Source organism: Serinus canaria, chromosome 10 (assembly GCF_022539315.1).
Source record: "Serinus canaria isolate serCan28SL12 chromosome 10, serCan2020, whole genome shotgun sequence".
NCBI classification, from domain to species: Eukaryota; Metazoa; Chordata; class Aves; order Passeriformes; family Fringillidae; genus Serinus; species Serinus canaria.
The window spans coordinates 16,678,544-16,705,053 of record NC_066324.1 but is presented as its reverse complement, the minus strand read 5'-3'; the positions used below and the strand labels follow the sequence as shown (position 1 = coordinate 16,705,053).

The following is a 26,510-nucleotide window of genomic DNA, read 5'->3' as shown; positions in this document are numbered from 1 at the left end:
TTAAAGTATCTATTTTCACAGATATTTGAAAGTATTTTAGCCTAAAACATGCCTAGGGGCTCTATAACTCCTCAGTTCGTTATTCAGCTAACCATCAGTAAAAAAGGAGCTTCTTCAGTCTTGTTTCTGTTACAAAGAATGAGTGGAAAAAGCTATCACATCATCAGAGATGTAACATCCACATCTGGTGAGCCACTTGATGAGCACACAGAATGCCCAAAAGATCCCACTTGGACATCAGTGTAATCATGCCAGAAACAACCTCCTCTGGTAACAACAGCAAAGTACTTGTAATGCAGCTGAGCAGTGGCAAGAGTTCTGGCACTGTTTTCCTATGGAAAACTGGAGTACCTACACACACAGAGTTGGAAAAAATATTGGATGAAATGTAAATCATAAAAATATAAAAGCAAAACATGCCTTCCCTCCAAAAAACCTGAACAATACCAAGTATCCAGCACCCTTGAATAACTGGTGTTTGATTTTTCCATATATTTGTGTGGTTAACATGTACTTGACTTTAAGGATATTGAATAGTCACAAAGAATACCTGATACAAGGATACTGACATATCATAAAGTAAGCACTCCTAATTCTGTCTGTGCAGCAGAACTTGAAATGGAACATTCTTCTCTGTCACCTGGGAATTTCAACCTCTAACAGGCAACTTCAGCTTATTTTGCTTAAGGAGCAAAATAATCCTTTGCAAGTCACAAGTGCCTGAAAGGGAAAAAAAAAAAGGAAAAAAGGAAAGAAAAAAAAAAGAGAAGAAAATCTTTCAAGGGGCTTATGGTTGGTGAAGACCAAACTAAAATATATTACTTATTTATTTTTATGGCCAGATAAATACTATACATAATGGTGTGGCAGCAAGACAAGACATTAAAGTGAGAGCTTCAAACCCCTAGAAACTTCAGCATAAAATTTCAAAAAATATCTTCAAGAAGATTCTTCCACTGCAACCAAGTGCTAATTTGAGAAAGAACAGGGGTTTGTACTGCTTTTTCATTTTTTTAAATGTTTTTTAAAAAGTGACTAAATGGCACTTATTTATAGCTCAGTAAATGAGGGCAATTTGTAATAGAGTTGTGACTCATGTGACTAAACAGCTTTTGCATTTGGCATCATTAACTGTGCCACAGAAACGTGTTCTTCCATTAACATGGCCAAGCACAATGTGTTTAATGTAAGTAACATGAATATGGAAAAGCAGGTTTCAGAAATCATGACAATTATGGGCAGGTAATTCTCTCTGTTAACCATGATGCAATTACATAAGGAGAAAACTTTCAGTGTGAGTTACCTGCCCCTAAACCAAGCCCACTCCTAAAGGGAGAAAAAACCAAAACCCAAGAGGTTACAAAATATGTAGGGATGATAAATGCCGTACTCCTGGGCTGAATATCTTATCAGTTTGATAAGGACTAATGAAAAACAGAAATGCATTCATGATCTCAACATATTTAGGTTGAGGAAGTTTGTAGATTTATGTACTCCTCCCTTCATTAGCAATTCAGTAATGAGCATGCAGAAAATCAAAGGGAAAGGGACATACAAAAAAAGCTTGGAATTAAATTTCTGTTTCAGAATTTTCTAACTTTTGAGGCTTTTGAAGTATAAAAGTTTAGACAAATGATGAAATATTCAATTTTTTGAACAGTTGGGGAAATGACATTACACTATTTGTACACAAAGAACTTTGAGGCATTTTGTTTTTAATTTGCATACAATTCTCAGAGTGAATTCCACATGAAGAAGGGTGAGATACAACAGAGCTCATTCATCATTTCACAAGTTAACAGAACAAAGTAAACATCTGTCCTTCTTATTAATTAGCATCTACCCCTTACTCCAACTTGTCACTTCCTGCTGCAAGTTCCCATGCCAAAGAAATGGATGGACAAGTTCCAAACTTCACAGATGTTCACATGTGAACTTCAGCAATACTGCAAATTATAACAGCAAGAAAAAAGTTGAAAGACTTTGGATGACCTTATATTCTCTTAATGGTTCACAAATGAAAACCCAAAATTCTGAGTAAAAAAATACTTCAGTTGTCCAGCTCAGCTATTCACCTGACTGTGGTTCCTCTATGGAGCACCCAGCTAAGGAAAAAATACTTTCTGTCATGTAAGAGTGGGCACTAAATCAGAAACAGAGAAGTCTCAAAATAGCTGTGCTAGAATGGACTTCCCAAACACTTTTCTCTGGAGCACAATTTGAACATGCTCTTACCTTCTACATACTGATAAAGTTCTCTAGCTATATAATTTCCATACATAGCTGCATTTGACAAGGTTTTTTTGGCTTATATCAAACTGGCAAATACCATCCTGACTGAAGTATATTACATCAGTATTATCCCTACAGTAAACAGTGGCTTGGTGTTAAAGACAGCATCATCTTTCTTCATGCTTTAAGGAGATCAAATAACAGTTAAAGGTAGGTTGAAAGGGAAGTAGTGGCAAATCTGTCTTGCAGATCTTTCTGAAAGAGATCAGAAAGTGAAGCTATCCAGGTAAGAAAAGGAAAGGCATAAGCTGCAAAGGAGTTGAATTTACCAACAGCAGCAGAAAATCCCCATCACTAGAGCAGTCTTTATTTAGGTCTTAAGCAATAAATACCAGTTTAGCCTTCTGCCCAAAGATTTACAGAAAGCCCTTTTCTTGATGAAGGATTCCAGACTGTGACACTGTTCACAGTGAGTTGAACAAAAACCCAAATTGTGTTTAAGTGGCAAATGAAAGAACTCAGAATTGCACATCTCTGATAGGACAGGGTTTGCATTTGCACACAAGCCTACACATCACAGCACATCTGTCAATGCCAGTGATTCCATTCGGGATACACCAGGTTTTTTTCCTCATGACTGTGGATCTTCCAGCAACTTTACTGAATCTGAAATATGTCAGTATCAGAGAAGAGACAATAAAAACTTTTTTACACTTTAATATTTATTAATTCTTTAGCAGATTTTTGCTATATATTTAGTACTAGTGTAACAAAATTCCTGATAATTCTGTCTCATGCAGGTAACTTAAATGAGGAGTTAGCACTACCTAAACTGATGAACCTACCATTAGGGGGTTACTGGGGAGTCTACAAGACAGGTATTTTCTGCAGCAAGGACAACAAGGTGGGTATGCACAGAACACAAGTCAGGCTCAGCTGAACGTACCTGGCTGGATCTAAGGACAGCACAGCCTTCAGAAGAACTGGAGGGGCAACATCCTTTGACCTAAACAGACTTGCCATTATTGTTATTGGGCTTGAGTGGAGTTGGAGACATGTTGGAAACTACTGTTAGAAAAGATGGTGTTTCTGCAGTTACTCAAATAGTTGAGCTTTTGCTACTTAAAGTTGCTGTGATTTGTGTTCTCTTTTTGACATAGTAAATTATGTTACTCTACCCAAATTGCTATTGTTTAGGTCACAACAGAGATACTGAGAGCATACTGTACCTTTCTGCACAAAGATTGCTGATAGACTGCTGCTATTCCTTCTCTGCAATTCCTTGGTGAATACTTTTTCATCAATAGCAACTATGAAAACAAACTCTCTAGAGTCCAAATTTTTAAAAAATATATTACAGGAAAAATTGTAAATCTACTTGTAAATCACTTATTCTTTTCTCCTACAATTCCCACAGGTTTTAAAACATAATAATTATACATGTAATTATTAAAATAATTACAAGAGTTGTGATAGTCTTTTGTTGTACTGGGCATTTCCCTTTTTTAACTGAGATACATTCTAACAGAAATACCACAGTACGAACCAGATAATTTCAATTAAAAAACAAAATGCAAACTCTTCAGTCCAATGTTAGAGCATGTGTATGTGTGTATAATACTGTAAAAGTAGTCACACATTAGAGGTATATAATTGAAACAGCATTTTCTTTCATGAACCTGCTATTATTGAGGCAGTGACAAGGTTTCCATTTCTTTGTTTTTTGAGCTCTTTAAAGAATGGCTATTGCCACATTATGTAAACCTAAATACTGTACAAGCAGAAGCTTGTTGGTATCAGGTAAGGAATAATACTAGTAGTGCAAACAGCTGCAGAGACAATTCCTCCAGTTTTGGGGTGAACCAGCTATATAACACTGAAAGAGGATAGGCTTCTTCTTCAAACCCACACTCATGTGTGTTTCTCCACTCAGCTATACATCCTTCTCCATCTTGGTCTTCTTTTTACAAGGGTACCTGGGGGACAACCACCAGCTCATGTGATATTTATCATATGAAAGACTTCTTGACTCTTTTCCTACTTAATATTATCAATGTTTTAGAACAAGTCAAGGAATGATAAATACCTCAAGCATCAGGAAAGTGACAATAATACTGACTTAGTATCTTTAGTAAAAAGTGAAACATTCTCTCCTGAGATATAAATCAAGGGAGGAACAGGAATGATGAACCTAACACTTGACCATTATTTGATCATCATGCACCTCAGCTGAGCAGGTGGGAAAGAACAAGTGTTTATTGCCCTCTGCTCATCCAAAGCTATGACAGGCAGTTTATTTAGCTAAGTGCTTGGCATATCAGTATGCTGTCAGAGCTGTTCTCAATGTGCTGTCCCCCTTTAGCTTATTTCTTAAAAAAACAAAAAGAGGAAAAAAAAAGAAAACAAAAGAATAAAAAGGAAGAAAAATCTCAGCAGGTTAACAGTTAACCCTCATCTTCTCTCAGCTCTGTGGGTAGAAATTTGTATTGCTGTTGGCGGATCTGAGCCAGTTTTTTCCTTGCCTCTTCCAGCTCTCTCTCCTTCTTCAGCATTTCTTCTTGGGCTGCAATAATCTAGAAAACAGAAGCAGCAAGGAATACTGTCTGTAAAATAATATTTCTTTCCCTATGACACCACAGTCACAGCTGGCCCATGTGAGCATTCTCCAGAGAAGCACCTAATTTCAGTGACTTCATCAGGAAGTGCTCAAATTTTTCCAGATACCAGGACTAGGCCATCAAGAAAAGTATTGTATTTCCTCTTGAAAAAAAGAAAAAAAAGAATCTACCATCATAGTTTTACCATGCATCCATTATGAATTTTACAGTTCTGCATTCTCCCAACATTCAGCTGGGTGAGGTTTTAGAACATGTAGAATAAGCACCATGTCTTAACATAATGTCTGAGTGACAGTAAAATTGAACATTCCTCACTGCAGGTATCCACAGTATTTTCCTGCATCTCAGAATGCCAAAGAAAAAATGACAGCAGTAGACACATGCAAAAATAATAAAGTCCAGTATCTTTTAAGTAGCCAGTACAGTATATGATGTACCTCATCCATTATAAGGAATCTAAAAGTTGGTACCTCAGAGCCTTGAAATCTACTTTTAAATATTGTTATTATTTCCCAATAATTATTACAGTCACAGTAACAAAACCTCATTGGTTCTTATCTCTCATTCTCTATTTCTTTGCTTAAATACATGCAAAATCTTTGTTTCATTAAGATTTGGGAATATTTAAAGTACATGAGAGGATTCTGAAAAGATCCATTCATTTAATCAGAACAAAACTAAAAGCTGTTGCACAATGGTAACTGCTCTTACAGCAAATGCTCAGTGGAGAGGTGCAGCTACCACGTAGAACATCAGTGTGCTCTTATGTCAGGGGTTCCATGATAATGAGGCATCAAGTAACTGATCATGAATTTCTCAATAGATTTGTCCAGCCTGCAATGCAGCAGATGGACATTGTAACACCCCTCATTTCTGGGCTGGTTTTTCCCTGCTTTATTTCTGGAGTGATTGTACCAACCTGAGCAATGCCACCCACAAACTTTGTTTTGACCACAACGTCGTCATCCTCTGCTTTTCCAAATGCTGCTTTTTGGGCTGCCCTGACAAGATTGTCTGATGCACGCTTGACAGCATTTCCTGCAGCCTTTGAGAAAGAGAAGAAATTTAGTAATAAGGAAAATACATAACTAGCATGGATTTGTCTGAACATCAAAACAAACATTTCTGCTTGACTGCACAGGAAAGGTATAGGTTTTTTCCCCCCAGGGAAAGCAAACTAATCTTTGAAAATAAGTGGTACAGAGGGAACAAAATTCCTTTCTTAAAGAAGCTGAAAGCTGGAGAAGTCACAAATGAGATTTTTTTTTTCCCCTACAGTTGGAAATAAAGCAGTGGATGAAATTACAGGTTATATTATGCTGATCAGACTTTTTTTTTTTGGAGAAGAACAGAAACTAAAAGCTAATGCATAAATATATTATAAAACAATTAAGTTTTTAAATTAATGGACTTTATTCAGGGTAAGTTAGCAACTTACACAGCCATAGTTATCTCACATTTCAACTTTTATTTCCTAAAAATTCTCAGATTTCCAAAGAGAAACAGTCAAACATTTGTAATACATCTTTTGTTGTCTGAGCTGGATACTGCCAGCAGCCCACAACAGCCTGCTCCCACATGGCAGAGACACACTAGCACTGGGAAGGGAAGCCACAACTTCCAACCTTCCATCCTTCTTGGGAAGGACCAGCTCTGAGCCTGTCCCTCTGCCGTTCCCTAGTCCTACCCCATATTTCCAGCTGCATCTCACTTTCAAGTCTTCCTCACTGAGATGTCCCAAAGATAAATTATTTGAAATTTGCTCTAAGTCTGGAGCTCATCCAGAAAGAATGGAAACATTTCCAATTGCTTCATTAAGTTTTGGAAGATTCTGTAACAGTGCAGTCCAAATTTACATTCATGGGAAATGCAGTTCAAATTGGGGTATGAAGGAAAAAACCAAGACACTCAGTCCTGAATCCAGCCTATTGATTAAAGCTATGTAAAACATTTCTGCTGGGGGCAAAGCCAGCTGAAAAGTCTCAGTAGTAGTTTTGGCATGTCCACCAGTAAAAATATTTAGTAGACATCAACTCATTGTTTTTGCTATGATAAAGGGCATGATTTCCAAGTGCAAACTGCTCTTCCTTTCATTATTCATTCTGGGGCTAAAATGAAACTTGGTAAAATGGCAAAGTTCAATTTCAGTCCATGCTTGGGCTTGTTTCTTTTTCACATTCCCTTCCAGTTTCTCACATTTTATGTCTTAATAATATTTGCCCACAATGGCCGAGAACCCCAAATTTCCTGTCAGAGCTGAGAAAAGCCTCTAGTAGTTGATTTTTTCCTATTTCTATTGTTCCTTCTGCATTTAAAATTCCTATGGACCCATCTTGGCACCTAGATATTACAGAGCAAATTGGTGTATTCCAGTTACTGCCACCTGCCCCATACCCCTTTGGCAATGTCAGTCTACATGGATTCACTATAAAGCACTAAAACCATCTCAGCCCTATACCTGCCCTATGACATAGCACTGTTTTCTGCAGAAACAGATTTTCCACACATTCATATTTTTTTCCTTCTAAATATTTAAACCATTTTTCTAGTTTGAAAAAAATGATGACATCAGTTCCTCATGCTCAGACAGATACTCAGTCATTTGTATTTCTGTCAAATTGGATTCTTCCTAGCCATGCATGAACTGTTGCACTGAGTTTCCATTAGTAGCAGCTGTGCAAGTACAAGAGAAAGAGGAATTTTCACTGTTCACCAAAGGTGGTATAAAAAAGCAGCTGAAATAGTTGTATGTTCCAGGCTGAGCATGCAGGGCATGATGTCAGAGAAGGCTGTAGTCATTTTAAAAATTAAAACAAAACTTCTAGAGACTTTAGATTTTACCCATCAAAACACAATGTTAATTCAGCAGCAGTTCACAGAAACTCAATATGAAATAGATGTGGAACATAAATGGGAACCAGTTTTATATAAAGAAGCTCACTCAGACTTCACTTGAGATGTTGCATTAGATTCTCCTCTTATTTTTTTCTAACAATGATTGTCCATTTTAGAAATGCTCTGTCTATATCTGTTGTCTCTTGACTCCTAGAAACAAAGGAAGTCTGACCACAACCCAGGCTAGCATTTAGAGAAATCCTTTGTTGAACACATGCATGATCCTGGAGTGCTGAAACAGCGTTTACACAGCACTACCATGGGTTTTCAGTAATTAACAAACACAAGTACCTGTAGCCTCCTCATGGCTTCAGAGTCATGATCAGCCTTCACTTTGCAAGCCACAAGCAACTGTGCTGTAGAAGCTGCAACTTGTTTGGCAGATGAGATGAGTTTCTCTTCGCTGGCATGGCCTTGGACCGAGGCATTTGCTGCTTCACAGAGATTGCTGGTTGCAGCTGCCACCATTCGGGCCTAGAAGGCAGTAAAAAAAAGTCACTGTGTATTCTCACAGGATATTATTTCTTCAGAGAAGGTGCCAGTTTTCTCAAGAGAAGTAGTTACTCACAGCAGAAATAAGTCCCTGAGACCACTGTCCATCATCAGCTGCATTTGCAGGGATTGCTCCAACCTGAAAAAACAGTTCAGAGATGGCTTACAAGAAAACAGAAAATACAATTGCTCTGTCTCAGACAAGCAGTAATCCATGAAAAAAGGAAACACCTGTACCTGTGACTCTGCCCAGCACATTCAAGAGCAGAAAATTCAACTGGAAGTCAGCTGTCAGAGTAACTGTGCTTCCAGCACACATTTGCCTGCTCAGGAAGTGTCCAACTTACTATACTGCTTCAGCTGACCCATTCTTGGAACACACAGAAGTAATTACCAGAATAACCAGTACTTAGCTGACTACTGGTGGTTGAAACCACAGCTGAAGCAACAGCTGAAGCAGCAGTTCCTTAAGTCCCAGGCATTAAAATAACTTACATCTCTCTCCATAACACATTTGAATTTACATTATTCTTCCATCTCTTCTGATTTGAGCACTATGGGAAGGTACAGATCAGAAAGCTTCACAGGGAAGCCCCCAAAGTGCCTTCATGACTAATAATGGCACTTGAGGAGAGCAGCCCACTTTTCTACATGGCTTTTCTACTGAAGTGTTCACGGCATCAGCAGTACCAGCAACAATTTGGAGACTATTTTCTTCCCATATTGGATGAAGCAATGAAGCTAAACTCTGTAACTGGTTGCCAGACCCACATCCCCAGCTGCATGGGTCTGGGTGGTTTTTGGAGAGAAGCTGAAAAATGTGAAATATAAACGTGGTCCAGAAACTTGTGTTTTAAAAGAAATAGAAACAGGCATTTGAGCATAATGAGAATTCCAAGGAATTAAATCAAATCATTAAGTGCAGCATCAACATAAACAGAAGATATGTTCTCATAGCTGTGGTGATATGTATGTAACTAAAAAAAAAAAAATCAGTTATACAAAAAAAACCCCAAAAAACACTGGTCCCTAAAGAATTTAGGTTTTAAGTTTTTCTTGCCTCATCATCCCCAAACAGATATTTTTAAACAGACCACAGATGAAGTGCCTGTTTATTCTGTTAGAAACAAAAGCACAAGCTTTCCAGAACCCAGGCTGAAGCAGACAGCATAGCCTGATTGTGGGATCCATGGTAGAGCCTGCTCTGAGTTAACAATCAGGTGAAAATGGAAACCATAGCTATACAACAACAATGGTCCTATAATAAATTGTTCTCACAGGCAACATACCTGGTTGATGTTTAGATCTTTGAGAGTATACCAACTGTGAAAAATAGTGATAGATGTAAAATGATTTACAAAATCTCAGTTCTGATCACACTAAAAGGATGCCACGTGTTGTAAAGACTCCTTTCATTGATTGCAACAATAACTACAAGCACAGCCACCCAAATGTCCTGAACTGACATGCAGGCCTGTGTTCCCATTGAATCACAAGACACTGAGGGCACAATTACTGAGACCTTCTGCTGTTCTGGTCCAGAGCAGTATTGGACATGGTGACATTTGGGTTTGCATCCCCAGACTATTGTGTGGGACTATACATTGCCAGCTTGAATCACAGATCTTCATGAAGTGAAAACCCCCCACAGCAAAACTCCCCACAGCTGAATAACATGAAGAGCCAAGCACTTGATTACACCTGGGAGGTTTAAATAAATCTAACTGGGATTTTTAAACAGGTCTGAGCCATGTATTGTGATGAGCAGTGAACAATTTACATTTTCATTAGTCATTCCAAAGCTCCTTTCCTACTGTTTTTAACAGAACCTTTAGGAGACTATATTAATTTCTGATGCTTTCCCCCACTACTGTTGCTACATGTCCTGTTTACCCACCTTTCCCTGAGCCACCAGTTCCCTCTGGGCTGCTGAAGCTGACTTCACAAGGGCACTGGTAGCAGCTGCAATGGATTTAGCTGCTTCCAGGATCTGTTCTTCAAAATCCAGAGTCTCATCTGCTTGCTATAATCAAGAAAAAACAACGTTACACATTCACCTGAAAGCAATTATACTTTCCAGACTGAGGACATATACAAAGACAAGAAGATTCTGGAACACATCAGTAAAGTCAGTAAAATCTATAACATCATTTTCTGCGAAGGAGTTTTGTGTGGACTAAAGCTGAGAGTCAACAGAAAGTATTAGAGTTTGCCCTTGTGCCTGCTCACACTGAAACAGCATCACACAAGATACTTAAACAAAGCCATCAACTTTATAATGCACTACCTCCACTAGAGCTGCTCTAAACTACACTCAGAAAAGTGCAGGTCTGAAAAGAAATTCTGTTTTTTCCTATCAAGGTTATCTCTGTAGTGCCATAATAGTGGCTTCCAAGATTGCTAAACTAGGGAAAGCATTTTCTAAATACTTATAGACTTAAGGCATTGAAAAAGCACAATGATAAATATGAATTGTCTCATTCACCTGTAGTAAGGAATGTAAAGCAGATACCAAGTAAGAGCAGAGATTTAACAGCTTTTGGTAAGAGCTGTCATTGCACAGAAAGCAGCTCTGTGCAGCAGTCCAGTTCAGTGATCTTGGAGATGGGAAGTTCCAAAGGTCTGTCTGGAACACTTCAGTCATCCAAGTATGTCTTTGAACAAGCATTTGCAAAAACCTCCTAATGAGGTTTCTTACTATTTAAAATGCAAATTTATTGTTCTATAAAAACTTTCCTGACTTTCAAATATTTTAAACAAATATTGAAAACATGTGTCCATCTAAGCATGCTTACTAGCTTTTGAACAGTTAACAAAATAGATAGAGATGAACAGTTATTGTTATTTTAAACAGAACCAGGCCTGGGCCTTGTATTCTGGGCATTTTATATATAAAACATTCGAACATTTTGTTTGTGATCCAATCACAAGCCTACTGAAATCCAAGGCTGTATGACAAATAGGGCTAGTGGCTACAGTATCAGGAAATCCTATTTTGTGAGAGAAAAGGCTTTTGAAATAAAGGTTTATTCTAACTACAACCACAACATTCTTGTGTCACACAACTAACTTCAGAAACACCAGCCAGGTGGGCCATGAGTTAAAAAATTGGGCACTCATTTGCAAGTCTAAGCACACTCATCTGAATTTAAGTCAGGTTTAGTTCTCCTGTTACTGCAGTCTGATGAAATAGCACATTAATAAAATAATAAGGGCTAATGATAAGTAATTACAAAATGACCCATCAAGCAGCACTCAGTCCTACAGTACTTCACATTACTGTCACATAACTAAAAGTCCAGGAGATGAAACAATAGCATCCACAGACACCAGAAAAACTGAATCATCTGAAAATCAAAACTGATGTGTACATAAAAAGTTTGGCACTTGAAAGTTTTTATTTTTTTTAAGAAAAGCCACCTAATCCACAGAAAAATATTTATCTTGCCTTGCTATTGGGCTATTCCCATCAACTAAAGTATATGTCTAAAGGAAACTGCTTTGGAAAGTGAGCAGGTGATGTTCTACATACAAGTTTGGCAGTGCTTGCAATGCCACATCATGACCATTGTTATAGCAAAGTACAATCACACTGGCCCTCCACAGGCCTCAAGTCTTATTTATGAAACTCCTATTTCAATCATGACATTGCCAGGGTGATTAAATGGAATCCAGTAGAGTCTGTCATAATTACTGTCCTTATTAAAACAGAGGCATTATTGACTTTTATTTGACTAAAGACTGAAACAGAAATATCCACAAAAATGCCACTGACTGAACAGCAAATTGAGGAGACTGTCAGTGCACTTTTAAAAGACTGTTTATTGCACACTTCTGCCTTTGTCCAAGACTTCTTCCTATCAAGTTTATAAATTCTCATTTCCAACATAAAATATATTATGTGCATTACTCTTTATATGCCAGCACTTCAGGAATTCAGACTTAAATGAGTGAGAACTTCAATATATACTTATTTATTACAAAGGAAGTGTCAGTCTTTGTTGACTTTTAATAAAATGCTCATGGCCATAGTGTGATCTACTGGACAGCTATGAATGTGCTCAGATGGAATTCAGTTTGTGAAACAACGGCCACCAAAAAGACCAACTGCTGAACAAAAACTCAGTTCAGGGTAGTGAGTGGACTAAATATTGCACACAATTCCTAAGCCAAAATTATTTCTTTTCACAGAGAATGCCAAGAAATCAAAGCTCGCGCTATCACGAGTGCGGTTGTACAATGGCTGGATTAACTCCCACTGTGGAGCAGCAGGTGAAGCTCAACAGGAGAACAGACAGCTAAACCTTAGTATGTCATCTGGTAACAGATTTTTATTCCCCTGTTTACCAAATCACTTTCCACCTATACTGAAATGCAGGGCTTGGGAGATCAAGCCATAGGTCAAGTTTCTCAAACTTCCAAATCTTGCGTTCTCTGACATCTCACAACTTCTTTTACTTCTGGAAAAAAACCTCTTTACAGTTGATCCCTTCTGTGAAGAATTTATTTTTGTAGCAGCCTTACACAGCACTCAAATTGTTGAATACCTGTTAGCTTTTCATCTTTTCTAACAAATCCTTCTTTTCTAGTCCTTCTCTGTGGTTCTCCCTTCACCATTCTCAGGTGTGCCACACATCTCAGGGCTGGATACTCAGTGGGGGAGGCACAGTGCTCAGCCAGCACTCTGGGTGTGTTACTGCCAGAGCTCTACCAAGAGCATTCTTTAGCAATAAGGACAGGAAGCAGCACAAGACTGAGCACAGCAAGATGCCCTACAAGGAAAGTAAATATTTCACCATTCCCATTGCTTAAAGAGTGTGTCTTCTGGATGTCTTAAGTTCACACTCATAAACAGTACCCTCCCAACATGTCAGTTCACAGCCTTTATGAATAAAGTTGAGAGCAGTGATGGCAGAAAATATCACATTGAGAGGTTTTAGAGCAGGTTTCTTTAGAAAACCAGATATATGATAAAAGTGATTAGCTTCTCCTTCCTCAAGCAGCCCCCATGAAGATCAGCATCTCATTTTCCTCAAGCCTGAACTAATATGCTGTTATTAACCATGTACAGCTATAAATGGATTGGAAAATTAAGTCACCTGAACAGACAAACATTAGGCTCACTACAAAGTCTTTAGAATGCAATAACCTTAAAACGTTGATTATGCCATTGAAAAGAAAACAAAAAAGATATGGTTTTGTAGTGTATTTTAACCATTTTTCTATAGCATCTTCATTATTAGGGGTAGCATAAATAAAGTCAGGGTTAATAAGAAAACAAATGAGCCCCCAATCTCATTGCAAAAACTACAGAAGAAAAACCATTTTATTTTCAAGCACCTCTAATCTTCTACTTTACAATGAGCAAACCAATATGAGTAAGTTACTGCACACAGCCATGGAAAGCACAATAAGCATTTCAGTGAAAGTCAGTTCTTGGCACAGCTGCTGCTCAGTGTCACAAAGAGCCCTACACAACTTACAAGTCTCTCCAAGAGCAACTCTACTGATAAAGAAGCACTCCATGTATGTATTTCATACCAGATTAGATTAGGAGTCTACAGGAAGTCTTCTAAACCTGCTTGGGAGTGACTCTACTCCTTCACAGCCTTCTACTATGTTAGACCCCCGGAGACAGGGCAGGACACTGTAGGAATATGTTTGATATATAGTTGGATTAAATAACAACCTAATATATCAAACATATCACACAGAGTCCTGCAGAAAAAGGCATCCAGGTTTGATTCATCTTGGGTTAAAAAAAACAAAGGACCAACTGCTGAAAGCTACCAGCAGGGAACTCTTCCTGACTACAAGACACCTGTGTCTGGAGGCAGAGGCCTGCACAGAAGCATGAAGAGCAGACAGAACAGGGTAGGGACAGCAATGCTCTCTCCTGTTGTACCTCATCTGCCATAAATTTTTACTTAAAAGTGGGTTTTGCCAAGTATTAGCATGAAGATTTTACTAGACAAAATAGTTTTCTTCTTCAGAAAATTACTAGTTTTGGGGGTTGTTATTTTACAGGAAGTAGCGTATTTGCATAACAGAAGGAATGTGTGTCTGCACTGCAATACAACTGACTCTCCAAATGGAAAACAGAAAAAATAAGAATCCACATCCAGGAAAAATAATTGTACTTAAAGAAAATGTGACAGCCAACTCCTGCTTAATAAACCATAAATATCTCATTGCTTCTCAGATCATTTCCCACCTTGAACACTGCAGGGAGAATACTGAACAGGTTTTGTGTTACAGATAGTAGTAACACCAGCTGCTCAGGAGAGTCCTCAAAGTTCTTCCAAGATACAGAAGACCTACAGACATTTACAGGGTGTCAGTGGGGCTGTGGACTAGTGGACTAAGCATTTTGGGAGCACATTCACCTGCAGCCCAACAACCAGGATTTAAAGCAAACAAAATAAGCATTGTACAATAAAGCATGGGCGGCAGCTAGCAGGACCATGTCTCATTAGAAATTGTCCTCTGGGATAGGATGATTCCCAGTAGCAGAAAATGAAGATGTCCCATGCTATTTGTGTCAGTTTAAGACATCAAGGGGGGATATGATAGGTGCAAAAATATGAAGAGGAAACAAGGAAAAGAATAAATTTAAAAAAAAAATCCAAAAGTTTAAAAAAAATAAAATGGTAGAACAAATGAGAAGAAACCCTACCTTGAGCTATTTGGGGGTTTTTCAGAGGTAAAAGACAAACTGGAACACAAAGATCAAAATTTCAAGCTGAAATCAAATTACTTCCATTCCCTGCACTAATAAAAAAACAACCAAAAACAGAGAGTCAGCCACCAAGCAGTAGTGATGAAGAGGATGGATTTCCTGCAGGTAGACATTGTAACATTACCAACTGAGGACTCCTCTGCAAGTTCACTTGAGGATGATCACTGTTAACCAAAGCAGGATATTGTCTAGATAATCTGTTCCATTGCAGAAAATAACTCCTATTCCTGCATTTCACAGACTGAGCACAAGACAAAGAAACCCTTACCTAGTCTAAGTATTCCTACTGCAACCCTCTGTGTGTTGTCAAAGATGGGCATTAGGAAGACAGAGCCTGTTCACCACAGGAAATCCTACTCGAGGAGGATACAGGCTACAAGTCTGCAGCAGAAAAAATGCTATTTGAGCCACTCTGTGATCTTCCTAGTAGCTTTTGATGTGGATTATAATCCCTATTGTGAAAGAGATTAAACATCTGAAAAGGATGCAAAGGCTGCTGAAATCCCAAATCAAACAAACAGCTGGATATGAATTTTAGTTTCAGAAAATGACAAACCAATAAGTCACAAGCAGACTGGATACCCAAATTAACATGTTAAATGATGAGCAGGTGTGAGAACTGTATTCACTGGGAGATTACAATGACCCTGGAGGGGCTTAGATGTTGGAAGGAAACTGCTCCATGGTTACCAGGCAACACACATGTGCTATTGTGCAGTGACTGTATAGAAAAGGTGATGGAGGACTTTTCCACTTCTCAGACTCAGCCTGTGGAATCTCATTATAAAGAACCATTTTTCTTTATAAACAAAATGGATGTACTTGTTAAAAAATGCAAAGAGCATTTCTTTTTTCATGAGCTAATTTATTCCTATCCCTAAACAGGAGTGGGGGGTGGGAGGTCCTCAAAGGCTGAAGCTTCCAAGAACTATTTCATCTGATCCCCCTAAATAACAAAATACTACCCTGGACCAATACAATCATCCAACACTGAATGAATGGTCTTGAGGCTCTGCTTTTTATAAAGACTTCTCATTAGCTTTACTTTGAAAACAGATTTGCACCTACAAAGCAGCATAAGGAGGAAAATAGATACATAGTCCTTTCCTAACATCAATTTCACAGCCCAAACATGTTTTTTCATTTTAAAGAGATGCAACATAGTAATTTTTACTAAAACCTGCCTGTTAACACTAGACAAAAGGTAGCAATTCTCTGGGATCCACCAATTTCATATATTCCCTCTGTACTGCTTGTGAAAATAGTTGGCTTAATTTTATAATATCTTCAGAGACATATTTGAAATGCCCTGGCAACATGCAACACTACTTGATATCATAATGAACTGTAATTTAATTTCCTTCAGGAAAATGACACAGAAATAATCATACAACATATCTGATTCTGTACTGAAACAGCTACTCTCTAAGCATGGCATAAAATGCTGGTTTTAGTCTTAGAAAATCCTGCAGGTCTTTTGCATTCTCTTGAATCCCAACTGTGTGACTGCTGCTTTCTCCTGCTATACCACACAAATTCAGATGTGAACAAAGGGTCTTCAAAAGAAAGCAAGTAAGAATGGCTACACAGCAGTAAAATATGTTTGGAAACAGAAAGGTAAATAATCAACAGTAATGATGCCATAACTCTTACAAGCATTTCTAACATTTGGCTCCTCTTCCTTTGCTTGCTTATGGCTGGTGCTTGACTCACTCCCTGAAAAGCACCTTTTTAACCCTCTACCCTCAGGGCTAAGTGCCATCCAGAGCAGGGTTTTGTGGCACTGAGACTCATGCAAGGTTTGATTGTTTACACCATTATTGTGGCCAATAGCAAAGTACACACCAAACTATGGGCAGTGTGCATCCTCTGCCTTGTTAACCTCAAACAAACAATGGGGATGGACACTCACCTTGGGCTTGGCTCTTGGTTTCAGCTGCTCTAACTTCTTTGCTGCAGCCTCAATTGATGCTGCAGCCCCTAATAGCTCTGTCTCTGCAATGACTGTTGGGTCTTCTGGATCCACCCACTCTGTCCCTGAAATTAATGGAGATGGAGACAATAACTTCAGTGTCACTGTGAGTGAGCTGCCACTCAAATAGGGGGAATTGCAATCACACCTCAAGTGTCCAGTACAGAATGTACACTGCAGAAAGCTGATTTTAGTGCCATAATGGCATGAAACCAGTGGTTTATGTCACAGAGAAAACTATAAAGCAGAGGGGTAAGAAATAGTTAGTAGGATTATTCTTTCATGGAAGTAACTTGCTTAATAATTGTGTAAGCAAAGAAGCTTCAAAAAGGGATACTGTCCATACTGGGAACAAAAGCAGCTGTCACTCACCTTGTGTTTATCAGAAGTCTTACTCTGAGGGCTCCTAATTTGACCAAGCCATAGGGTACACTGAGAAATCTGACACAGTGGTAGAGAGAACAGGCTACAGCCAGCACAGTCACCCCCAGCACACTTTGCAGTCACCCCTGCACTGACCTGGCAGTCTGTCCCCTGGCAGTGGCTGGGGATGAAGTTAGCACTGCCTGAAGGAAGCACACTTTTGGCAGGGTGTGTCTAACAGTGATGTAGAAAAGGCCAAAGCAGTTTCTGTACCACATCTGAAGGGTAACTTTTTTTTGCTGTTGACTTTTGGCATTTCTCTTTTCTCAAAGAATTTTTCTAGATCCACAAAATGAATACTTGGCTGGAAGTGGTTTCAAATTTTTGGAAGCTGTCAGTGCATTATTATTTTTGATTTCCTGACACCATTCTCTGAATTACAAGATTCAGAAAGCATCCATATTCTGGATTGAGGGAAACAATGAAACAGCCAGAAGAAGTTCATAACCTCTAAGGGCATGGCATAAAAACCATTTCTCAGCTCAAATGCTGTACAGGATGAAGATGTTCTATATTAATCCTAATACTGGCAAATAAACAGGGTAAAAAAAAAAAGAAGGCAGCAGGTATAAATGCAGTCAACCCCAAATTTGTAAAATGTAGTAGTTCCTCTTAAAAAAAAAGGCATTTCACAAAGGTTAAAACATTTACATGTTGAATTTGTTAGGAGACAACTTTATTGTGTGCCTATAAATGAAAATGAGGAAAGAAAATTGTGAATGGCTAAAACACATTTTACTTTGCCCAAAAATAGCTTCTAAAGTGAATAAAGACATCCTCTACAGGCAGCAAGTGAAAAAAGAAACAAGAAAAGTTTTTTTATCTTAGTAAATATAAATTAAAACCCAAAAATTGCCAGAAATTAATAAATGTGTCCAAAGATGAGAATGATATAAAGATTTTTAAAAAGCACTCAGGGAATAGAAGAAGTCTGATATTGGGTTGCCTTGTTGGCAAATGGAAACATAAATTTTGAAATATAAGAGAATGCAGGAAAAGCTGAAGAATTCAATAAAGCTACTTGAACAGGGAAATAGCATTATGTAGATCACTGTTCTGTGAAAAAGAGTAACTCTATTAAGAGATAAGGAGGGAAGGAGGAAAGAAAAAATGTATTCCCATAGATGAAAATTGCTTATAGTTCAGATTCATTTCCAAGGATGAGTGATAACAGCAGGAAATAACTGAGGATACCCAGCAGTGTTTATGACACAGAATATCAGATCATTATTTCTGGAGTAATGAGCACACCACACTGGAAGCCCAGGTTCCCAACTCACCCTTCATTGCTTCTGCTGATTGGATAAGCTCTGTGACAGCACCTGCAACCCGCTTGGAGAAAGAGGCCAGCTGATGCTTTAGCTCTGGAGTTGCTTTTTGAAGAATCTAGAGAAAGAGAAGGCACATTATTAAGGATTCCAGGATGCTGGAACGATTCCCAAGGCACTCTAGTGAAAGACTTATGTTGTATAGCAATTGTCTGAGAGCCCAGTGAGAGAACTGTAACTGCCAGTGAGGCACTAGGAGCAGAGGCTTACACTACAGTGTTGGATGCACCCCAGGAAACTGCTTTGCACAGCTCCAGACTTCTCAACTCAGCATGGATCAACACTGACCAGAATGGAGCATACAGATCTGCAGGAGGTCAGGTCAGTCTTGATTCTCACTAGTAGAGCTTACAAGGAGTTTTACTAAGATGTGCAGGCTGTACAGGTGGAATTAGTGTGTTCCTGGCCCTACCCCTAGCTAGGGGATTAGTGGAATAGTCCTTTGAGCAAACAAGTCACTTTGTGCCACTTGCCCGATGCAACCTTTACACAAGTTAATACACTGGTTTGAGAAATTTTAGATGCTTCATCTGACAACTCTTGCACCTAACATGTGTAATTTTCAAAGAAATAGGCTGCTGAATCCCCCTTGGCAACCCTGTGTTGAGGCACCCATGCAAGCATGCCTAGCCTGACCACTGAGGGTATAACTGAAGTTACTGACAACTGTATCACAGGGTGCCAGATGGACCAATCAGATTCCTAATCCCACATGATCTGCATTTCTGGAGTTTGTAAATTATTGGGATTGCAGACCTAGAGGTTCTAAACCACCAGAGGCATCCAACACTGGGGTAGAGGCAGGGGTGGTATGAGGGGGCAGAACTTGCTCGTGGCTTCAGAGCACTCAATGTTAAAAGGTTTAAGGTAGAAAAGGCCTGTTACTTCAATAAAATGGAACATGCCTTTCTTACCTTAAGCATCTTGACTTTGCAGAGAGACAGAAATAAAATGAGCATAAACTAATTCAAGTGTTTGGTCTCTTCTGGCACTTAGTTTGAAATACAGAGCTAGCCTTCTAGCGGTCAAATCTGAAAAATTCCCCACAGTCCTCTAAACTAAAAATGGATCAGACATCTAATGTTAAATCACTTACTGCAATACAGCTCTAAGAATTCCACTAGCAAGTTCCAATTTTTTTGAACTATTTTACCTGCTAGCGGCAAGCACAACTGTGACTGGACTTTCACTTATATAAATTTCAGCGAGTTGATGCAAATAATTACGCATGCTTGGTTCTGTGCAGAAAAACCGATTTGGGTTTGCCAATCTGCAGTTATGGCTGCAAATTTCAGAGACTTTATTATGTCAGCTGAAAGCCTCCTAAAAGAAATTGCTGATCATCTATGAAGCTGATTGCTAATTTAAGTCTTCTCCAGAAACTTCAATATCTCATAAATGTTAGTTCAAACACATTTTATTGCTTCCTACAAAAGTAATAGTAATAGAAGAACAAGTATTATGGAATAACTAATATATTATGGGATAATTATGTATGGTCAAGCAAAGCTCCCTGACAGCAGGATTCATGAGTTTGGATTTGAGTGTAGAAGTTTTATGCAGAGCTTTGGGCATGCCATGTCTGATGTGTTGGAGAGCTCTTTGTGAGGCAGTGCTGGCTGGGGATTTTGGGACAGCTTGGAGTAGGTGTGGCTATGAGAGGCATGCAACAGTGCCTTCATAAAGATTGTGTAACCTCTTCAGTCTGGGGACAGGCCTGTGCCTAATATGTCTAGTGTTTATTGTGGGCTTAAAAGAATGCTGAAATGTCTTATTTTAATTTCTTTGTCAGGGACCTTTTTAGGTTCAGATCCATATTGCCTCCAGTGTGATCCAGAATGCAGCTCCATTGAAGTACTCCAGTATTCCTGCTGTCTCACAGTTGGAGCTGAAGTACTGAGTTTCCTTTAGCTTTCTCTGACAACAAAACTTCATAACCTTGTGACAAACTGATAAAAATGTGTCACTAGCAGTCACTATAGAAAGAGGGCAGGGAGATTACTGTCCTTGGAAGCAACCCAGTGTATGCATGCAGATGACTCCTCACCAGGAGAACATGCTCCAGGAGTTCCAGGTATCCCAGGGTACATTCTGTTCCAAAGCGCAGGGCTCTCTCCCGAACTTCTTCACTCACATCTGGGTGGTATGATGCTTGCTGAGGAGGCAAAACAACATCAGTACCCAAACTGGCTCCCACAAGAGAAGATCAGCACAGAGATATGGGGGAAAGAGAAGGGAGGAGATTTTTTTAGAGTGTGCAAATGACATTGGAGCTCAAGGGCTGGCCATTTCTATTGAAAGCAAATGGTGCTGGAAGAGCAGCAGAGCTCCAGTTCTGTAAAGGTTCATTAATGCTGGTGGCTTGACAGAGATTTAACACAGCAATAGCAGTGCTGGAACCATGTGTTTAAATACAGAGAGAAGCTGCAGCAGAGTCAGGTCTTTGTAAGGATTTCCACTAAGTGTAATGGCTGGCATCTGACATAAGCCCGACAATTCAACCATTTAATTTTTAATAAAAAGTGAAACCTGCAGCCTCTTTAAGCCTTGTACTTTTTATAATAAACTTCTTGGGAACTTTTTTATTGAGCAGAAGTACCACTTGTTGCCAAATGGAAGTTCCCAAAACGCACAGCATTTCCTCTCACAGAACAGTTCCCTCCATTCCTGCGCCTCTTATCTCCCGTTGAGATGGGGATTATCTCACGGCTCACTTATTTTCGGCCCTTCCTGCAACCCCCAACCTCCCGAGCCAGGGCGGGCGCTGGTCTCTGGGCTCCCTCTGCAGGGAAGCTCGGGATGAGCAGAGCACGGAAACGGCCCGCAGGAGCCACCTCCCTCTTCTCATCCTGCCAACACCCTGGCTGAGGGGATGGAGATGGGAGGAACAGCACTGAATTTCCTTATCTTCAGCAGACTTCAACGAGCTGCTGAAGCCCAAAAAGTTCAGAACCGTTTTTTTTGGTTTTTTTTTTTTTTTTAATTTTCAAACAGGGCAAAGGGCCCTTGAGTGTTTCTTATGCATACGTGGTAAAGCATCCTAAAATGTCTCTTCTGCGCTTAAGTATTACTGTAACACAGGGAATTAGAGCAAGCTTCTGTAGGAGGGAAATACAAAGTTCCTTCTGTGTTTTGCATACATAGTGAAGGCTGGTATCAGAATATTTTGGGAGCATTTTTAAGGTTCAGTATAAATTCTATGTACTTCACAGCTGGCTAAAGAGGTGACAGAAGTTGTTTTAGGAAATAATTTTCCTAACCCAGAACCATCCAAACACACATCTCACTACACCAGTGGGGAGTCACAACAGAAATATCTTCTCCAGCCCTGGGCAGAAGGTCTGCCCAAACATCTCAAACTGAAACGTGTCTGAAGAGCCAGAACACACATTTGTTTCCTCATGCCGAGGCTTCCTTCACTATCAGCCCTCCTTTTCTCTCCACATGCCAGCACTTCCTGCCTCTGGTCCAGCTCCCACCCCATCAGCACCACTGGTGCCTTGGGGAGGAAGGTGTGTGTGAGGGGCTGCTGGGAGCTCCCCCTGAGCTTCTCTTCCCTGGCTGAATCACAGCTGGGCTGTGTCTCCTGCCAGGGCTTTTGCTCAGCTGCCTCCCGTGCCACCAGTGCTGAGAAAAGGTGAGAAGTTGTTTCCCTCAATCTATTGCCTATGGAATGATTTAAGTGATTGCTCACTTCCATTGCTTCCTGTGGGTTTGACAGGCCTTTCATATCTGCTTCCTTTCCAACAGCAATTACTCCAAATAGTGATACAGTGCACAGGTTAATTATAGCATTATTTTATACAAACATCTAATAATAAAAAAAAAAGAAATTGTTAGCTTAGGGCCTGCTCTAACATTCAATAAATGTAATTACAGCATTTCCACTGACTTTAATGAGAGTTGTCTCAGTAAATCCCACAATAAGCATCCTTATTGTCTTCTGAAATAGCATCTGCTTGTAACAACTGAATTAGTAATGAGCACTGTAAATTCATCTACAGCAGACCAAGCACAGGCATCTACATAACTGTTAATTCAGACTCCTTATACTACTTGCCTTAGGCAAGAGGCAATTAAATAGAACTTGCATTCAAATTCCTGACACTGGGGAAGTCAGAGCTATGTTCTGTGCAATTCTACCATAGATTATTTACATGCACTTTAGTCTTGGACCAAAGAACATAAAAACTTGATAATCTAATCATCAGTGCTATTTCTACAGAGTACCTTAAAATCACTATAAAACCCTTCCAGTGTTTGTCAAATATCACAAAACCCAAGTCCCATTGCATCACACAGCTTTTACATAGTAGGGCTAAGACTGCTGGTTCCTATCCCAAAAATTCAAGGAATGTGGCTTATCATTGAAATGCCACAGCCAGTAATCAATTTGTAGAATTAATGGCATAAGATTTCTAAGACTCTGAGCAAAATTTGTAGAAACAAGATTTTCTAAATCAAGTCTGGTGAAAACTGTGCATTTAAAAATCTTTGTTCAATGATACAGCTATTTTCTCATACATTTTAGATAATGCATAAAATTAGTATTCTCAGAGACTTTAATTCTTGCTTGTCCAATAAATGTTCTTGGTCTTAAGAAAGTGGACTAGATCTCAGGCCTTGGCACTTTGTCATTACAGAAAGTAAAACATTTCTCAGCCCTTTTCCTTCTGTGGGCTCCTTTCTTTGTGAAAGCAATTCCCTAGGAGATCACAAAGGCTTTTTCAGCATCCCAGACCTCCACTGTTCCATTTACAGGAAGCTTCATCCTGTCAGCCACTTAAAATGCACAAACCACTCAAAGCCATAAAATTAACTGGGAGCAAATGTAAACATAAAAACATAAAAAAAAGAATGTTGGTAAATAGATGTTCAAAAGTATGTACTGGGCTGTGCATGCATGGAAGTGCTTTATAACATTACTAAAATCAGAGGATTATGTTTCTGATAATTTTCTGCCTGTTTGGAAAGAGAAAACCAAATCTGAAGCCTGCAAAGTGGTCGAGAATTGTTAGATACTAAAAACCTGCTACAAAACTAAGTCAATATAAAAAGTTTCATTCAATGGTTTAACATAAAGGCAGTTCTAAATTAGAACTTGCACTTGAGAATCATTTTTAAAACAAACATAACCCTTCTGTTTGGGCAGTATTAGGCTAAAAATCACAGTAGGACTGATGTAGGCAATTAGGATTTGACCAGATACTGAAAATCAGGCACCACACAGAGAACACCATTATTTTACTGTCACCTTCCATACATGGAAAGGCAAAAGTAAATAACTGTGATTTACAGGCAAAGGCAGTTTACTACTACAGTCACTACTGAAAATCAAATGGAATGAGATCTTCATAATCCCATTTTTTAATCATTTGTGCCTAGATTTTTTTTTTATCATCAGAACAAGGCCAAATGGTTTAACAGTCATTTATGTAGCATACAGTGAAGAAAATAGAGCTACACTATTTTTTATAGGGCTACAGCTATTTTTATTAAAAATTTGCAATAGAAATTGCATACATTTTTGAAAATCACAAAAGAAATTGAGCAAACCAACAGATTTAGTCAGGAGGAAAAGAACTACTAAAGATAGATCAGAGTGATTTCTTTCACCAATTCTTTCACTGTTCTAGGAATACTGAAATTTTATTTGTGACCACACGAATATTTGTATAGTCTACTACTTGCACAAATTGTTTGTCTTCTGACTGGAAACCAGGAAATTTCAGCTCAGATAAAATTCCTCAATTTCACAAAAAGAAAACAGCAAATATTAGTGCTGTTTTTTTTTTTTTTTTGTGCATGGCACAAAATTATCTTAACTTTCTCATATGAAAAGCAGAAAACTGAAAATACATAACGTTCTATGGATTGGGAAGCACACAAACACAAGAAGATCAGTGTTAGGCAAGGAAGGGAATGTTTACCTTACAAGCTGTTAGCATGTCAGCTACTGCTTTGCGGCTCAGATTTGCTGTGGCAATCACATCCTCCTGCCTGCACGAGTTCCCAGCTGCAACAGCTTTGGCAGTTGCCATGGTGATCCCTTTCGTCATCCGGATTGATTCCTCAGGTGATGATGTCTTCTCTGGAACCTCACTCGACTGAAACACCTAAAAGTGAAAGCAGAAGGAAAGTCTGATAGCAGCCAAGTCAAAGCAGGACAACCATGAGAGAGACAGCAAAAGGAAGCAGCCTTTGAACAGCAGGAAATGAGAAACATATTTGGAGTACTTGGATATCATTCCTGCTTGTCATGGACCTGGATCTGATAAGCTTGCTCACCTACAGACACCAGAGAGCAACAATAAGCTGAGGGAAGGAGACAATAAAAAAGTTTAACCCATTCATCTCATCTGCATTTAACTACCCACAAGATAGTTACAGGCAGCTGTTCAGAGCCTTACCAGATGAAAAGAATTACTGTTCCTTTCATTGTATTCTTTTCTCCTCCTGACTGCTGTTTAGGCTGGTCTGCTCATATGAGGAGATCCTTCCCCTGCAAAGGCTGGACCCTACCCAGTGCTTGTTGATAGCAGAGCAGCAGAGACTGAGAACATCACCACTAAAATATTCAAATGTGTCTTAAAAAAGCAGAGGTGGAGCGTTGTCTCTGGGGCTATATTTAGTCTCCCTTAGAAACCTGAAGATAGAATTTTGCAGGGTGAATGTGAAAATAGTTCAAATTACCTGACAATACATAAATTCTGGAATACAGGAACTGTGGGAAGATGTAGGTAACAGGAGCTGCACAACCTTACTTTGATCACATTTTCTTTTCTCAAGCTTTAGTCTCTATTTGCTTGCCATTCTTTTAATGTACACCCTGTATTTGCTTGCCATTCTTTTACTGTGCAGGGACAATTGGAGTGCACAATTAATCAGGAGGTTTCTTGACCACACACAGTGCAACCTAAGCAGGCCAGTGGTTTCAGAATGCAAATGTCTGGACAAAAATGAGCCTGGTCTATCCTGTGCTCCTGGTTAATCAGTTTTTCACTTCCTCTCTCCAGAAACAGAAGCAATGTTAAAAAATGAATTCTAGTTATACATGTGAAGACATCCCTTGATGTTGCTCAGAGCCAGCCCCTGGAATTCCAGAAGAAGCCTGACACATTTTCTTGAGTACCTGTGTGCCACCCTCTGTTCTCCCCATGAATGAGATGACAACACCACAACCAGAGAGAGGCCCATCCCTCAGCAATGCTCACAAAAGCAAGAGGAACACTTCAAACAGATACCAACCAAACTGAGAAATACATGATAATCCAAATACAGATCTGAACGGGTTTTAGCTCAGAGTTACAGGATGGGATATAACAGCCAGGCCTTCATGAGGATACACGACAGTAACTTGTGAGATATTGTACAGAACGTGACTGATCAGGTACCAGATCAGGTGGTTTTACGATTGCCATATGAATTTCCAATGACTATAAACAGATATTTAAAAGAAAATATTTTAAAATAAATTTCCTCATTACAACAGCTTTGCTCACACAGTGAAAACTGGATGTATGATGGAGAGCATTTGACAAGACAAAATGGTGCCAAAGTGCAGTAATGGTGCAAGAACTGCTAATCCACAGCCTATATAACAAAGCATTTCCTGCTGAAGCCTGTGTCTACAGAGTTTTTTTAACCAAAAGTAAAGGAAGGAAAAAAATCAGGCTTCTTCAAAATCATGCAGGTATTAATTTATGTCGTTCACCACTACGCTAATAAAAGAAAAAACTCTAACTATACTTATATGTCTTAAAGAGGAAGGAAAACAGTTGTCATTTTATAACACCTAATGTGAGAGAGAA

The 26,510-nt window shown here is 39.0% G+C and overlaps 1 protein-coding gene across 7 annotated transcripts in view; it reads right to left on the bottom strand.

The window, feature by feature from the left end:
* Nucleotides 1–1,695: 1,695 nt before the first annotated feature.
* Nucleotides 1,696–26,510, bottom strand: part of TLN2 (talin 2) — a 142,117-nt gene continuing 117,302 nt past the window's right edge. For all 7 annotated transcript variants that reach the window (XM_050978415.1, XM_030228226.2, XM_030228225.2 and 4 more), the window contains 9 exons: nucleotides 24,630–24,815; nucleotides 20,747–20,854; nucleotides 18,652–18,757; nucleotides 16,889–17,013; nucleotides 10,135–10,260; nucleotides 8,314–8,376; nucleotides 8,037–8,219; nucleotides 5,770–5,895; nucleotides 1,696–4,805 (listed from right to left, as the gene is read on the bottom strand). In XM_050978415.1, coding sequence (XP_050834372.1) covers nucleotides 4,677–4,805; nucleotides 5,770–5,895; nucleotides 8,037–8,219; nucleotides 8,314–8,376; nucleotides 10,135–10,260; nucleotides 16,889–17,013; nucleotides 18,652–18,757; nucleotides 20,747–20,854; nucleotides 24,630–24,815 — 1,152 coding nt within the window. In that variant the 3' untranslated portion in view covers nucleotides 1,696–4,676. The remainder of the gene's footprint in view (nucleotides 4,806–5,769; nucleotides 5,896–8,036; nucleotides 8,220–8,313; nucleotides 8,377–10,134; nucleotides 10,261–16,888; nucleotides 17,014–18,651; nucleotides 18,758–20,746; nucleotides 20,855–24,629; nucleotides 24,816–26,510) is intronic.